At 36.8% G+C, this 16,304-nt stretch overlaps 1 protein-coding gene across 10 annotated transcripts in view; it reads right to left on the bottom strand.

Annotated features, from left to right (window-relative positions):
- Erc1 (ELKS/RAB6-interacting/CAST family member 1) overlaps nt 1-16,304 on the bottom strand; it is a 442,275-nt gene that overhangs the window by 199,369 nt on the left and 226,602 nt on the right. For 6 of the 10 annotated variants that reach the window (XM_074076350.1, XM_074076349.1, XM_074076352.1 and 3 more), the window contains one exon: nt 11,413-11,544. The exons of the other annotated variants lie outside the window; for them this stretch is intronic. In XM_074076350.1, the coding sequence (XP_073932451.1) occupies nt 11,413-11,544 (132 nt within the window). The remainder of the gene's footprint in view (nt 1-11,412; nt 11,545-16,304) is intronic. 10 annotated transcript variants of the gene reach the window in all.

Here is a 16,304-nt window from a genome sequence, read left to right as displayed (position 1 = left end):
TCTTTCATATTTTTGGTTTTACTACAGTTTGAACTCAGAGCCTTGTGCTTGCTCGCAGGTACTCTACCACTTAAACCATACCCCCAGCCCTGTCATACTCTTTTATAAAGTATTATATTTTCACTTATTTGCATGTGTCAAAAATTTACAATAGGGCTGGGGACGTGACTCAAATGGTAGAGCATCTGCCTAGCAAATGCAAGGCCCTGAGTTCAAACCCCAGTACTGCTTTAAAAAAGTTTAAAATATATGTTTGCATCCATTATCACCTGATTAATCCCTGCTACTAACAAACTCCATGAGGAAAAGGACCATATTCATTCTGCCGGGTGGCACATTCTCAGTACAGACATCTAATGCAGATGACCCTTCCTTGTATCTAACTGTTTTTCTCCTTCTTCCTCCACTAATTCCGTCACGCATATGATGAGTTTAGAGTCCAGGAGTATATAAATATTGGGTAAAATATAAACATACACAATTATGGTATCTTTTGAAAGTGACCTAATCCTTTACTAGTATACTAGTCTTTCATCAATATTTTATAAAGGAAAAATTACTTTTTTTTGAGGTTCTAGGGTTTGAACTCAGGGCCTACACTTTGAACAACTCTACCAGCCCTTACCTGTGATGGGTTTTTTCAAGAGAAGTTCTCATTAACTATTTGCCTGGGCTGGGTTCAAACTGCAAACCTCCTGATCTCTGCCTCCTGATTAACTAGGATTATTAGGCATGAGCCACTGGCACTTGGCAGGAAAAATTAACTTTGGACCAACAGTGTTTTTCTAAAAACAAAACAAAAAAAAATGACCAACTAAATCACTATTTATACTTCTATATTTAGTACTAGTATAATTCTGTCATGTTCAGGAGGAAGAACTAAATAGTAGCTACTATGTATGTGTCTTTATGCATGCATCCATCCAACACTATAGAGTTGAACTGCTCAATACAGTACAGACTAGCTGGATGTGACCATTCAAAATTTTTTTAATTAATAAAGAGGGAAACTCATTTTTTTCAGGTGCTGTAGCCACATTTTAAGTGTTCAACAGAAAAATGTGGCTAGAGGCCACTATGTAGTAGAACATATATAAAACACTTCCATAGGAAGTACTGCTATAAAGACTATATAGGCTTTAGTAACCAATACGCAGTTGTGAAGAGAAATGTACATTCACGGTCTTTGCTTTACTCCTAAAGGGGGGAAAAAAGTAAGCTCTGCTTGGAATTCAAGTTGTTTAATAAGGAATAGTACTTAGTGTATTAGGAGCATGCATTGCTACTAAGAACATCAGTATTTTCTATATATTTTCAGTATGTAAGAAATCTGTGGCAGTGCTCACCTAGCTCTTAAGAAGATGAGGGACGAGGACACAGAATTTGAAGCCAGCCTATGCTACATAATGAGCCCTATCCAAGGGGGCGGGGTGGGGGAGAGAAAGAGAGAAAGTGTTTATGTGTGTATAAGAGAAAAGAGTCATGAATTCAGATAGTTATTTAAGATCATAAAGATCAACCCTTAAAATTTCTTTTTCAACCTTAAATTTCCTATATCTTCTCATTTCTAAGAATCAGATCTAAGGATAATGTTCTCAAAACTGATATTTTATTTTGAACAGTGCTAAGAAAGTATTTTTCCCCTCCCTCTCTTCCTTCTTTCCTTCAAGAACTACAGAATAGATGGTTAGTAAAATTGAAAGACAGCATTAGGACTGGATTTCATAACATACACTTCTAGTTTAAACCTAAAAGTGAAATCTCCATCTTATCAACCTAGTAGTTGGCTGTGTTCTTCTCAGCCACTACAGATTCTATATAAGAGGAGGAAAGAGGAATTTCCTTGAGTCACAAGAATTAAAATTAGCGTATATAAATCAGAACTTTTAACAATTAGTAAAACATCACTGGTGCTGAACCCACCAGGCAGGGGCTACAGATGTGAAGTTGCTCTAGGACCTTAGACTGACACGAGCAACCCCTCCCCTTGGAACTACAGAAGTGCCAGTAGTGGCTAATGTCTACTAAGAGACTAAACCAAGCCAGGTGCTTTGTGCATATATCACTTCTTCTATATGGCAGCTATAATCATCTTTCTTCCATAATTCAGGAAGCTGATGAAGAAGTAACATGCCTGAGAACACAATTTTTAAGTGGCTGGAACCACAATTCTAATCAATGCTTCCAACTCCAGAGCCACCTCCCTAGAATTGTGGAATGATCTAGAGAGCCAGGCATAAAAGTCTCTCTTCCTAATCTACCACTTCTTCCTTTCTTGGAATGACTCTCTTAAAATTATCGTGCCTAATTTCAGGTTTGAAGAAGTAGAATGTTTTTTACAGATGAGACAGAAAAGCTTGAGGAGAAAATTGGTTTGAAGGTAGAAATCAAGACTTTGTATGTACACTGTTTCTAACTTGAGATGTCAATGAACAGATCTTAGAAGAGAAAACTGGGCCAAAATCATAAACCGGGTGTGATAACAACCTTACTGTTTTATTAGTGATAATGTAGCTAATAAGTTCTTGGGTACAAAGTCCTGGTTCTGATCCTCAAACTAGTTCTTCCCTCAGGCTTTCTCATTTCAGAAAATGGCACTACAATTCTCACCATTGTCAAGGCAAAAATCTGAAGGTTATCTTTGTTTTTTTTCCTCATCTTTTATCCATACCTATAACCCACCAAATCAATTTAGCTCTATTTCCAAAAAGCAGCCTAAATCTATCCATCTGCAAGTCACTACCTGATATATTGATTTTTATATATTAATATATGAAAGGGTGACAGAAACCTGTTGGGGAATTCCCTTGATGTGACTACTGGTGTTATTGTGAGAAGGCATGTTGACTGGTAAAGGAGAAGGGTCCATTTCCAGGCAGACATATTGAAGTGTGGACCTCAAGGAGTGTCCTCATAACCATGTTTGCTATAAGGATATGGTCTCATTAGTGCCAAATATAAAAGAAAGAGCAACTGGTATTTGTTAGCAAAAGTGAGGTAAAATTAATCTTTTTGCAGAATGAATGTCTTGATATATATCAATAAATACCTTATTATGTAATTTGATATAATTATATTATCAATATTTATACATTGATATTCTAATTTTTATATCATTATTTTAAAAGCATCAAATAATATAATTTCTTGGGTACTTAAATTTTTTTTTAAATAAAAATACATTCTTTAAGTATCCAATGAAATACAAAATATCATAGTGACTGATATCCATCATTACCTACCTACCTACCTACCTGTTTTTGGTGGGACTGGGGTTTGAACTCAGGGCTTCATGCTTGCAAAGCAGACACTCTATTTCTTGAGCCACATCTCCAGCCATCATTGCCTATTTGAAAACTATAAGGTCAAGCTGTTCTTTACATTGTCCCTCTTGTCTTGACATTCTATTTCCATTTTGTGGCCTCTTCTTTTTCTTTTCTTTCTTGTAGTACTGGGGGGATAAAATAAGTAAGGGCCTTGCACTTGAGCAATGCCCCCAGTTCTTTTTACTTTACTTTATCTTCCACATAGGGTCTTGTGTGCTTTTGCCCAGCTGGCCTGAGACGCGATCCTCCTACATCTTGGAGCATAGGTGTGTACCACCACACCTGGCTTATTCATGAGACAAAGGCTAGCATCAGACAGTGATCGTCTAGTCTCTGCCTCCCAAGTAGCTAGAGTTACAGGTGTGAGCCGCCATGTCCAACATGAAAAAATTATTAAACATGAATAAAATTTTACTGAAAACATCTTATCATTAAATATATTTATCTTACTGAAATTAATGGAACTTTTATGTTTTTATTAGTTCAGATATCCCTTCATGGGGGTTGTAGTGGTAAAACACTTTCCTGGCATGTGTGAGACTCTGGGTTTGATCCCTACCAGTGCCCTCCCCTACTAAAAATTATATCCCTGATAAATATTACTTACCACTAGAGAGACACAGGTTCATTATCAATTTTATTGGTGTGTTTCATTTTCATCAGTGTAAGAACTGAAAATCTTTCAAAGCAATAGGTAGGAATGGAAGGACTTTTGTTAAGAGCAATAATTCAATTCTTTGCACTCCTTCAGAATCATATGCCCCAAACCACATGGTTACCTATCTTCTATCAGCTAGCAACTTAATTAGGATCTCCTTTAGTTCTTTTGAAAACAAAGAATTAGAAACAACCTGACATTTCTTTACACTAAGATTTTGAACGGCCCCTCTGTTACTTTTCCAGAGCTTTTACTCCCTAGAGATACACATGATAGGAAGTCAGGAGGTGAGTGCCTGTTGAAAAGTGAGGGTGCAGAGAGGTGTAAGGGAAAACAGAGAATCTACACATCTTCAGTGCCTTTTGAGCAGTTCAAGTTGAGAGAAATTTGAAGCCGAGAAGCTGAACCTATGCTTCCTTTAGGAAAGTGGCCTAGACTACTCTAATTATACACTCATCTCGCCCCCTCCCTGCCCCCATGCATTCTCCACCTAGCAAGCAGAGTGATCTTTTACATTTTTTTTCTTGGGGGGTAGGGAGGAGGTACTGGGATTTGAACTTAGGAGCTTATGCTTGCTCTACCACTTGAGTCAAGGCCCAAGAACCAGAATGATCTTTCAAAAACCCAAATCAAATGATTTCATGGTCTCTGTAACACTCATCAATGGCTCCCCACCATCACCACCATCAAGCACAAGTTGCTGTGGCTTCTGTAAGGCCCTGCATATCTTGTACTGCTCCTGCCACTAGTCATTCTAGCCTTCTCCAAACTAGTCCAGTTCTTTCCTACTGTATTGCCATCATAATTACTGATCCCTCCCCACCCTTCACATGGCAAGCTTCTTCTCAGTTTGCGGAGTTCAGGTTAAATGCTCCTCTCTCAGAGGACCTGGGCTTTCAATCTAAAATATGTTCTAATCTATGCAATTTCCACTAAATTAATGCCTATCACAGAAAGCTCACTCTTTTATTTCATAGTATTTAGTAATAACCTGTAATTAAAAGTTATTTGTTAGGTTAGTGTCTGTGTCCCCTTCTGAGCTATAAGGTCTCTTAGGGAGAAACCACAGCAGATTTGCTCATCACTGTGTATTATCCAGGACTACCACAACACCTACTGGATGATCAATAAAGATCTAGTGAAAGAATGAATGAGCAAGTAAACCAATCAATAGATATTGTTCTTTGCTTAAAATGTTTCAATGGCACTCAATAAAGATCTAGTGAAAGAATGAATGAGCAGGTAAACTAATCAATAAATATTGTTCTTTGCTTAAAATGTTTCAATGGCACTCTGCTGCCTTGATTATAAAATTACTTTCTCTGTCCCTCCTCTTCCTCTCTTCCCCTCTCTGACATAGCTCTTGCCATTTGTATCTACCCTGAAACATTGCTACTAACCCCCAGCTAGTTTCCTTGATGCTCCCAGTTTGTGCCTATGCTGGTTCCTCTATAAGGAATATATTCACTTCTCTGACTAAGCCTTTCTTTGTAAGACTCATGCATAGCCATTTATTTGGATCTCTGCCACAGTACTTACTAAACTGAACCATAATTATAGGCTCACTTTTCAGTCTTTATCAGAAGACTCAGGGTTTTTATCCTCTCTTTCTTTCTTTTGGTGGCTCTGGGGCTTGAACTCAGGGCCTTGCACTTGGTAGGCAGGTGCTTACCGCTTGAGCCCCGTCTCCCGCTGTGAGCTTCTTTTCGCTATTGTTTTCAGGCAGGTCTTGCTATGTAGTCCAGGCTGGCTTCCAACTCAAGATCCTCTAGCCTCAGCCTCCCCAGAGCTAGGATTATAGTTGTGTGTCACCTTTATCTAAACCATAAGCTTCCTAAACACAAAGGCCATACTAACATTTTCAGTGTTAGTGTAGTATCTGGAAAAACTTAAAAAAATCTTTGTAGAAAGGTTAGTATAAAAAAAGGTATCATCAGTGTATGTACACGTGAATAAATGAATAATTGTTTAAAAAAAGGTATCATTTGCTTTTCAGAGCATTACAAGCATCTTAATAAACCAAGACAAATATAAAATATTCAGACCAGTATGGAATTATAAAACTAAAGAGCAAATCATATGCTTTGGGAATAGGTAACAGTAAAAAGGCAAAATGGGGAGCACCATTACAGTTCTGTCAGCACGCTTCACCTTCTATAGGCTCCAGCTACCAGCGCTGTGAGGATACTGCTGTGTAAATGTGTACATCTGCAGCCAATGGATGGTTTCATAAATCTTTAAAGATAAGAAAAGATGTAAATCTTCAAAACACTAAGTAATCTATCAAGTCCTTCCTTGGTATCCACGGACAACTAGTTCCTGGACCCCTGTGGATACCAAAACCTGTGAAAGCTCAAGTCCCTTCTATAAAATGGGTACCTGCAGATAACCTGCTCACATCTTTTTGTGTGCTTTAAATCTACTCTAGACTAACTATAATATCATAACCAACATAAATTATATATAAATAGTCATTACGCTGTATTAGAGATCAGTGACAAGAGGAAAGAATGCACATGTTCGGAAGAGACATGATAAAAATATTTTCTAATGGGTTGCTTGAATCTGCACATGTGGAGCCCACAGACAGAGAGAGCTACTGTAACTATCCAGCAAACTGTGGATACACCCACAGGTTTTTTTGGTGGGGAGGGAGAGAGACAGGGTCTCACTATGTAGCTCAGGCTGGTCTCAAAGTCATGACCTTCCTGCCTCAGCCTCCTGAAAGCAGGGATTATAAGCATGTACCAACAACCATGCATGGCCTTCTTATCTTCAAAGTCAAGAATTTATACTAAAAATATAAATACAAATGATGTTAAGATAACAATTTCAAAAAAATGAACTATTATAAATGGAATTCTGTTTTAGTTCTTCTTTTCTATTGGCATGTATTAAATTATACATAGTAAGAGATTCCATCAAGACATTTCCATACATGCAAAAATGGGTTTTAAGCCAGGTGCCAGTGATTCATGCCTGTAATCCTAACTGCTCAGGAGGCAGAGATGAGGAGAATTGCAGTTTGAAGGCAGTCCAGGCAAATATTTCCTGAGAGTCTAGCTCAAAAATACCCAACACAAAAAAAGGGCTGGAACAGTAGCTCAAGAGGTAAGAATGCCTGCCTAGTAAGCATGAGGCCCTAAGTTCAAAGCTCAGTGCTGCCAAAATTGGGGGGGGGGGAGGTGTACACTTTTAAAATAAAAATCAGAATGCATATGAGCAAATGTTATTTTCAGAGAATACACCTTTATCACTAATTGAAAGATTAAAATATTATTTTAGAACAGATATAAAGGGCTGGTGGAGTGGCTTAAGCGGTAGAGCACCTCCTAGCAAGTTGGAGTTTAAGCCCCAGTACTGTCAAAAAAAACAAAAACAAAAACAAAAAAAAATAAATCCACTTCAATGAAGTACAAAAAAAGTGACCGCAGGCATTTTTAAACCTTTATATAGCAGACTGTGTTGAAGATGACTCCTTCAAAAAAATAGATTTAACCTAAAAGATTATCAGTGAAAATATTTTTTTTAAGTGCTAGGTCCTAATAGAATGGTTGAACCAAAAATATTGCTCCTTCACCCCTGGCAATTCTGAGACTTATTAGAATTTATTTATGCTCATTTTAAGAAAATAGACTTTTGCAGTCCACAAAACACAAAGCTCACTAAAACTTGAGCAGATAAAATTTAGGGGGAAAAAATCTCCACATGGAACAGGACAAAACAAAAATACAGGAGCCTTTGGCTTCCCCACTGAGGACTATTCACTTTCATCTCCCAACTGTCAACCACATGTTGATGAGCATCTCCCTTCAGCAGGCCACCACACCACTTCTCTATGTGTGGAACAGTATGCACAGTCAGGTGCTGCAGAATGATGTTTCCATCAAGGACAAGCCCAATATATAACTCTAATGGCGGAGCTGAACAATTCCTATTTCTTAGTGATGTCATACTGCACTGCATGCTTGTGTAGTTTCGATGCTGTGTAAGCAAAGCGACAGCGCTGCCGTTCACATCAAACAAAGTACAGCACTTGCCACTATGCTGACTGCATAATACCTGATGAGAATAAATGACTATGTTATTGGTTTATTTAGTGCACTATTTATTATTATTTTGGGGTACTATTCCTACTCCTTAATACAAGTTTGTTGTAAAGCAGCAGTGTTACACAGGCAACAAACTCATACAGCCTGTGTTTATTGCATCCTTTACATCAAGAGGACATGAATGGGGCAATGTGCTGCATGCTACAATTCCAGCTACTCAAGACGTGGAGACAGGAGGACTACAAATTTGGGGACAGCTCAGGAAAAGTTAGCAAGACCCATCTCAAAAAAAAAAAACAAAGTAAAAACAAAAGGACTGGGGGCATAGCTCAAGCAAGCTCAAGACCCTGGATTCAATCTTCAGAGTAAAAGAAGAAGAGGCCACAGCAAGTAATTGACTTGTTATCTGAGTTTTCATTAAGTATACTTTGTGATGTCTGCATGATGCATTTCTCAGAATGTACTCCCATAGGTAAGCAATGCACAACTATATTAGGAATAAAGAAACTGCAATTGGATTCTGTGAGAACATAGGAAAAACATCAAAAACTGTATTTCCTTTTGGGAGCTTTTTACTGCTCAAACTTGGAATGCTCTAGATTATATTTTAGTATGAGGCATAGTTCTCATACAGTTTTACTTTGCTCCTGGAGAAATCAGGAGACAGAGCTATCCTCCCTCTACCAGAAGGAGCCATTTAAACAAGAATTTAAACAAGAAACAAATACCTTTGGACCTGAGAAAGATAATCAGAATAATGGTCATACCAAAAAAGCTTCATCTCATTTAAAGCATTTCAAAAACTGATTTGTAGATTACAGTACATATAATTAATAGATGTAAGTAAAATTAACAGTAGAGTTAGAAGACAGAAAACGACAGAAGAGGAAGAGGAAAGGGGAGAAGGTTGTACAGCTTCATTAGTACAAACTTCAAAGCAGTTTCTTCATATGTTGAACTACTTAAAGCCTCAATGATTAATACCACACAGTATTTCACTCAGAAGCTTCAGATAGGCAGTGAATAGCAGAATGGTGACAAAAAGTTGAACAGGAGAGAAAGGAAAACTAAAGGAATCCAACTAAAGTCAAATTATATAGATACTTTGGAAGACAATTTGGCAGTTTCTTACAAAGTTAAACACTGTCTTACCATATAGTCTTACCATGTGGTCTAGCAATCACACTCTAGGTATCTATCCAAATGAGTTGAAAATTTATGTTTTCATGTATGTTTGCAGCAACTTCATTCACAATCGCTGAAAGTTGGAAAAACAAAGATGCCCTTCAACAGGTGAAGGAATCAACAAACCATGGCACATCCATACAGTGGAATATAATCCAGAGGCAAAACCTTAAATGCAGAGGTTAAGTAAAAGAAGCCAATCTGAAGAAGGTATATGCTGATTCCAGTCACCAGTAAAGAAAGTCAAAACTCTAGAGACAGTGGAGAGATCAGTATGGGGGGATGAGATGGAGGACAGATAAACAGGTGGAACACAGGAAAAACTACTCTGTATGCTACTGTAATGGAAGATATATGGCAATATACATTTGGCAAAACCCATGGTACTGCGTATCATAAAGAGTGAACCTAATGCAAACTATGGACTAATTAATATTTAGGTATCAATATCCATTAATAAGGAATTGAGGTAGACAGAGAAGTACATGGAAACTCTGTACTATCTATGCAGTTTTTCTGCAAACTTAAAAACTGCTCTAAAATAAAGTCTATTAATTTAAACAAACTGATAAGTAAAACATGCTCTAAAATAGCACATCACAGTAAGTTCATACAAGAGCTTAAAAAAGAAAAACATGTGACAGACATCAACATACCAAGATGACATGATCTATTAAATTGCCCAAATCTCTGATGTTTAAGACTTGTCACTAACTTCTGAGACCAAAGCAGAAAGAAATCTTTATAGAAAGGAAGAAAAAAGGGGAGGGGGAACTTGAAAATTACAGGAGAAAACATAAAAAGGGCTAAATCAAAATAAAAGAAAAATCCTACATCACCCCAAACAGTGGTTGTGCCTACCCACGCTCTGAAGCCCTTCCCTACTCAAGATCTACTCAACTATTTATTTCAAGAGGAAGCAGATGAGCCATGTATCTATGAACACAGCACTGAAAGACATTCATTCTACAGAAAGATCAATTTTACCTCACTTTTGCTAACAAATACCAACTGCTCTTTCTTTTATATTTGGCACTAATGAAACAATATCCTTATAGCAAACATGGTTATGAGGACACTCCTTGAGGTCCACACTTCAATATGTCTGCCTGGAAATGGACCCTTCTCCTTTACCAGTCAACATGCCTTCTCACAATAACACCAGTGGTCACATCAAGGAAGTTCCCCAACAGGTTTCTGTCACCCTTTCATCAAACTCTTTTTACTCCTCCACAAAGAAATAGAAAGGAAACAATTACTGTAAAAATTAAAGTCATAAAATTCTGATCACAGTCTCAGGATGGAAACTGACATTATAGCCTTCTATTTACTAAAACTGTTTCTTCCATTTACACTTCCCAAATTTAGTTATTCTTTCTAATAAAGTCAAAAGCAAGGAGACAGAGATCTCAAAGAAAAGTGAGTTAGCAAGATCCCATTTCAATCAATAAGCCAGGCATGGTGGTGTCCATCTGTGATCCCAGCTACACAGGATGATCATGGTCTAAGATTGGCCCCAGGCAAAAACATAAGACCCTGCCAGAAAAATAAGCAGAAAAGGACTGAGGATATGGCCCAAGTGGCAGAGCACCTACATAACAAGTACAAGCCCCAGAGTTCAAACTGTTGTACCACCAAACACACACACACACACACACACACAAAGCTGGGCTGTCCTAAAATGAATTGTACAAACAGTAACCACAGAGCCCATCATTAAGTCACCTCAAGGTTGAGACATGTTGACCTGGCACAATATCTATGCCCTTCATATTTTACCACCAGGAATAATTTTTTATAACCTTAATTGCTCTTTGAATATGGCAGGTTATAAATAAACTATTTGCTATTTGAAATTAACATATTTGAATCAGAGGTGTTCTCTCATTCAATTTAAAAGCCAGGGTTGTGCCCAATTTTGTAGAAAACAGCCAAGTTCCATTTTATCTCATCAGCCATATTAGCTTATGCTACATAACATATATGAAATCAGTCTTAATTAATGCAACACCTCCACATTAATTCTTGTACAATTATATTTCAACTATTATTTAAGTGTCAGTACTTACACTTGAAGTATTTTTGAAACCCTATAAATACACAACATGTAGAGTAGACCTAAACTACACTGGTTAGGTTTTACCTTGTATTTAACCAGCAGCATTGCTAGTAACTGTATAAAATCGCAGACCTGTTTTTCAGCATTGGTCCTGGCTGATTCCTCTTGTGCCAGCACCATTTCTCGCTCTGCAGTTATCTGTACACTTTCTCTCAGTGCTTCTTCCAGCTCTTCAATCCTGTCATCTTTCTTACGGAGACTGTCCTGGAAAACGATGGAAGACTAGGTGAAGACTACTAATCAGTTAACCCAAAGAGAGTCTACTTATCAAGAAAGGGCTATTTTCTCATTAAATATTCTTTCCTGGGGAGGCAAATCCAGGCCAAAAAGATATCTTCACAGAGGAAAGAATAAAACAAGAGAAGAAAAGTAGTGGGGGAGGTTGAAGTTTATTATTAAGATTAGAGGATCAAGTTAGTTAAGCAAGACAGGCATGATGGATTTGCTCTCTGTAACAGAGAGAATAAAACTGTGTTAGATAGCATAGGTAGTAAGGGGCTTGATTATTTAAAACACCAAGCTGTTTTTGAACACTCTAAACTGAGCTTAAAGCCAGCTTTCAGTTTTGATGCAGTTACTACTTAGAACAGATATTAAAACATTCTCTTTGTCTGGAAAGTTATGCCTAATGACCTTTCAGATTGCGTTCTTCATATAGACAATTGTTGGCAAACCGCTACTGAAGACTGAAAAGATGTTTCCAAAAAAACTTCAAGAAAGTAAAGTTTTTTTTTCTTTCTTAATTTCATATACGAAAACGGAAAACAATTGGCCTGGCTAAGAATGAGCAATTTAGTTGACCAAGCGATTCTCTTTAGCCCTGATGTGCCATGTAAGCTTAAAATGTAACTTTTAAAATCCTACAAGACTTCAACATCATATAAGACAGTAAAGATGTAAAATAGGTTAAATGAAAAGCAGTTCAAACAGAATGGAGAACTGACTTCATCAGATTAGTATGAACATTTCCTTTTTAAATTCTTATAGAATCACAGGATTGAGAATGAAGGACTGCCCTTTGGTTAAAATATGAAATGAAAGAACAAGGTTTGCCTGAATATCCACATACAGAAGAATGAAATTAGGCCCTTATCTCTCACTGTATACAACAATCTATTCAAAATGGAATAAAGGTTTATAAATGGAAGACCCAAAACTCAGAAGCTAATAGAAGAAAACAAAAGAGGAAAAACTTCATGACACTGCACTGGGCAAAGATTTTTTTTTGCATAAAAACTAAAAAGCACAGGCAACAAAAGCAAAATAGACAAATGGGATTATATTGAACTAAAGTTTTGGCACCACACTGTGAATAAGGAATAAAGGTGACAACCTACAGAATTTGAAAAAATATTCGTAAAACTATACATGTGACAAGCAGTTAATATCCAAAAGATATATAAGGAACTCAACTCAACAGCAAGAAAAAAACCTAAATTTTAAAAATGGGCAAAAGATCTGCATGAACCTTTCTTAAAAGAAATGATACAAATGGTCAACTGGCATTTGGAAAAAAATGCTCAACATCACTAATCAGGAAACGCAAATCAAAACTGCTATGAGATATTGAGATATTATCTCATCCTAGTTACATCATTACCAAACATGGTAGAACCTAGAGGACATTAGGTTAAGTGAAATAAGCCAAGCACAGAAAGACAAATGTTGCATGTTCTCATCCATGAGTAGATATAAAAAAATGATGATCTCATAAAAATAGAAGACTGATGCTTACACAGGCTGGGAAGGGCTGGGGAAAGGAGGATGGAAAGAAGATGGTAGACAAAGTAGAAGGGTTCGGATAGACAGAAGAAATAATTTGTAATGTTCTATAGCACTACAGGCTAACTATGGTTGACAACAATTATATATTTCAAAATAACTAGTAGAGAGGATTCTGAATATGCCCACACAAACAACTGACAAATGTTTGAAGTAATGGATGGACCAGTTTCCCTGATTTGTACATTATATATAGGACAGTAACAAGAGACTGAAGGTAGCAAATTCCCCTTCAACTTCATTGTTAATGACTGTAACTCCTAGTAAGTAAAATATGGCTCCAGTTTCAGTTTTGAAATATTAATATATATCTGCTAAGGTAAACCTTAGCAGAAAGGTTTCAAGTTTCAATTGTTTTGAACTACACCTTGAATCTCTTACTTAATTTAATAATATACTGAGCCAATGCCAATTATGAACAGGAAAACCTTTTAGTTCTACAAATACTGGAATATCAAACACAATGCAAGGTCATATTTATAATAATCCTTTCTTATTCTTTTTCTTTTTGGGGGTCTGGGGGCAGTACTGAGGTTTGAACTCAGGGTTTCATGCTTGCTAGGCAAGCACTCTTATCACTTGAGCTACTCTACTAGTCCAGTTCTTTCTCATTCTGTATTTAGATTATAATACAGGTACCCTTTAAATTTTTTTAAGTTTACAATACTAAAGAAAAGATCTTAAAAATTTTTCTTAGAAAGGCCAGATGATTAGCTACATACTATCAAAAAATCAGAAAACGCCACTTTTTAATGGTAACACAGGAACCTACGAGACTATCAACTAATACCTTCAAAACACTAAGTTTATAAGATCTTTTCTTCAGTATTCTAAGCTTTAAAAAATGAAAAGAGTACTGTATTATAATCTAAGTACAGAAAATATATTTAATCTTCTAAACAAGAAAACATGATTTCCAATATAGAAATCTGTATCCAAACTGTCAATGGAGTATTGGGGTGAAAGGGAAACTCAAAAAACATGTATCAGTCTTTCAGGACATCTACTGGGGTACCTCTATCAACTTGAAGAAGTAAGCCTAGAAAGAAGACATGGGCATCCAGGGGAAAGGACTCACCACAAGTGAATGGTGAGAAGAACCCTGAGGGAGACAGGACATCTACAGAATAAAGTATAGACTGGAGTAGAGGATGGAAACCCAAGAGATTTGTGATAAATAAATAATAATTAAAAAAAAGATGGATGCACAGATTACCTGAAGATAATTAATAACAGATGGTATATCTTATAAAAGCAACAACACTGGGAGAAATTTTACAGTTTTATCAAAGAACTGGGAAATAACCTGGTGTTATGTACACAAATAAATAATGAGTCAAAGAAACAAAACACCCAAAATAGGAAAAACTAAAGAGAAAAACCAAATTAAAAAAACATTAAAAAAAGAAAAGAAAAAGAAAAACCAAAAGGACTAGGAAATGGTTCAAGTGGTCAGAGCGAGGCCCTGAGTTCAATCTCCAGTACCACAAAAAAAGAAGGAAAAAAAACCCTAAAATGCACCAAGAAAAATTCAATGCAAACCATAATGTAACATGGGCTTCAGACAAAATAATGTAAACTTTGGTATAATGATACTGGAAGGATCAGAAGGGGAAGTTTTATGTGGTTGCTTGTGTAAAAATGTTAGTCACAGTCATGATTATCCAGTAGATAATGCTAAAATGACAAAAGAATAGTATAAGAACAGAAGAAGGTCATTTGGAAATGGGGACATGAACACTAGCAATAAAAAAAAGTTTCTTAAAGTTTTTGTCTCAGAGACACAGGAATCAGGGTTAGACAAAAAAATGACAGAGCTGACTTACTTTAAAGCCTTGGTGGAATTTCAAATTGTTAAACTATAAATACACAGTGTTCTAAAAATAAAACCCAAAGGAAATTAAAATAAATATAAAAGAACAACAAATTAATAAGGATCTGAGACATAAGGGCATAAAGAAGTTCTAGAAATAGTTACAAATATAATTGCTTCAGGTATGATACTGCAAACTATTTACCATGCAAAGAGAAAAACACCTGGGCAAATACATCTCCAGACAATGCTAATTGGCAAAGGAAAGTTGAAGAGAAAAAACCATGTGATTATAGTCATTATGCTCTTTAGCTTTTTATTCAAAAGTCCTACACATTCCTTCATGGCACTAATTTGCACAGAAGGGACAGAATTATGATGAGAAATTACTTCCATGTCTTTCAGTAACTGAGCAGCTAAGCACAACAGGGAACATTTATTATTTCACACAGTTTCTGTGGGTTAGAACTCAAAAAGCAGCTTAATGCAACACTTCTGGTTCCAGGTTCTCTCATGGGGTTGGACTCAAGATGTCAACCAGGCTTCCATCCCCTACTTCCACTCACGTGATTCGCAAGCTGAAACAGTTATGGGTAAGGAGCTCCTGTTCCTCTCCACAGGGCTGCTTAAGTTTCATTTCAACATGGAGACTGGCTTCCATCAAAACAAGGGCTCCAAAAGAGCAAGGCAGAAGTGTCAATGTTTTTTAAGACCTTGATTCAGAAGTCATACATGATCACTTCTGCCTTCCTCTATTCTGTGAACAATTGTGTGAACCAACTCCAGTACCCTGTGGATGAAGACTACACCAGGGCATCAGGAGGTTAAGGATGGCTTGGAACCAAACTGGAGGTTGACTACCATATTATCTGAGGATGTAACTCCAGTATAACAAAAGTGAATTATCAATGAGCCAAAATTTATTCTGAGAGAAAATAGCTTGTTAAGCAAACAGGATCTTTGCTGTACACAGCCTGTTATAAGACTATTAAAATGGAACTCACATACCTAAACTGTAAAGGCAGTTGAGACCACAAAACTGGAATATGGATCACCACATCACTGGATGTAAACTGGCAAACTATGCTGATAGGAATTATTCAGAACAAAACATGGGTAAAAGACGTTCATTAGTCTCCTGTTCCTTCAATGACCGATTCTTCTTTCACTGTAACTGACTCTACTCTTGCCATAGACAGGAGGAAGAGTCAAAAATAATCAGCCCACCTGTAAGATCTGTGTCTCCATTGTGATCTAAACATATTTTCAAAGAAGAAAAACACATCGAACACTCAAGATGGGTTTTCCTTGGATTTTTTTTTGTTACTTTCTAATTTCTATCTCCTTTCTCCTGAATATCAGATAAACA

The sequence above is a fragment of the Castor canadensis genome, chromosome 6 (genome assembly GCF_047511655.1).
Source record: "Castor canadensis chromosome 6, mCasCan1.hap1v2, whole genome shotgun sequence".
NCBI classification, from domain to species: Eukaryota; Metazoa; Chordata; class Mammalia; order Rodentia; family Castoridae; genus Castor; species Castor canadensis.
Note: the sequence above shows the minus strand (reverse complement) of the source record. Positions and strands in the feature narration are given on the sequence as shown.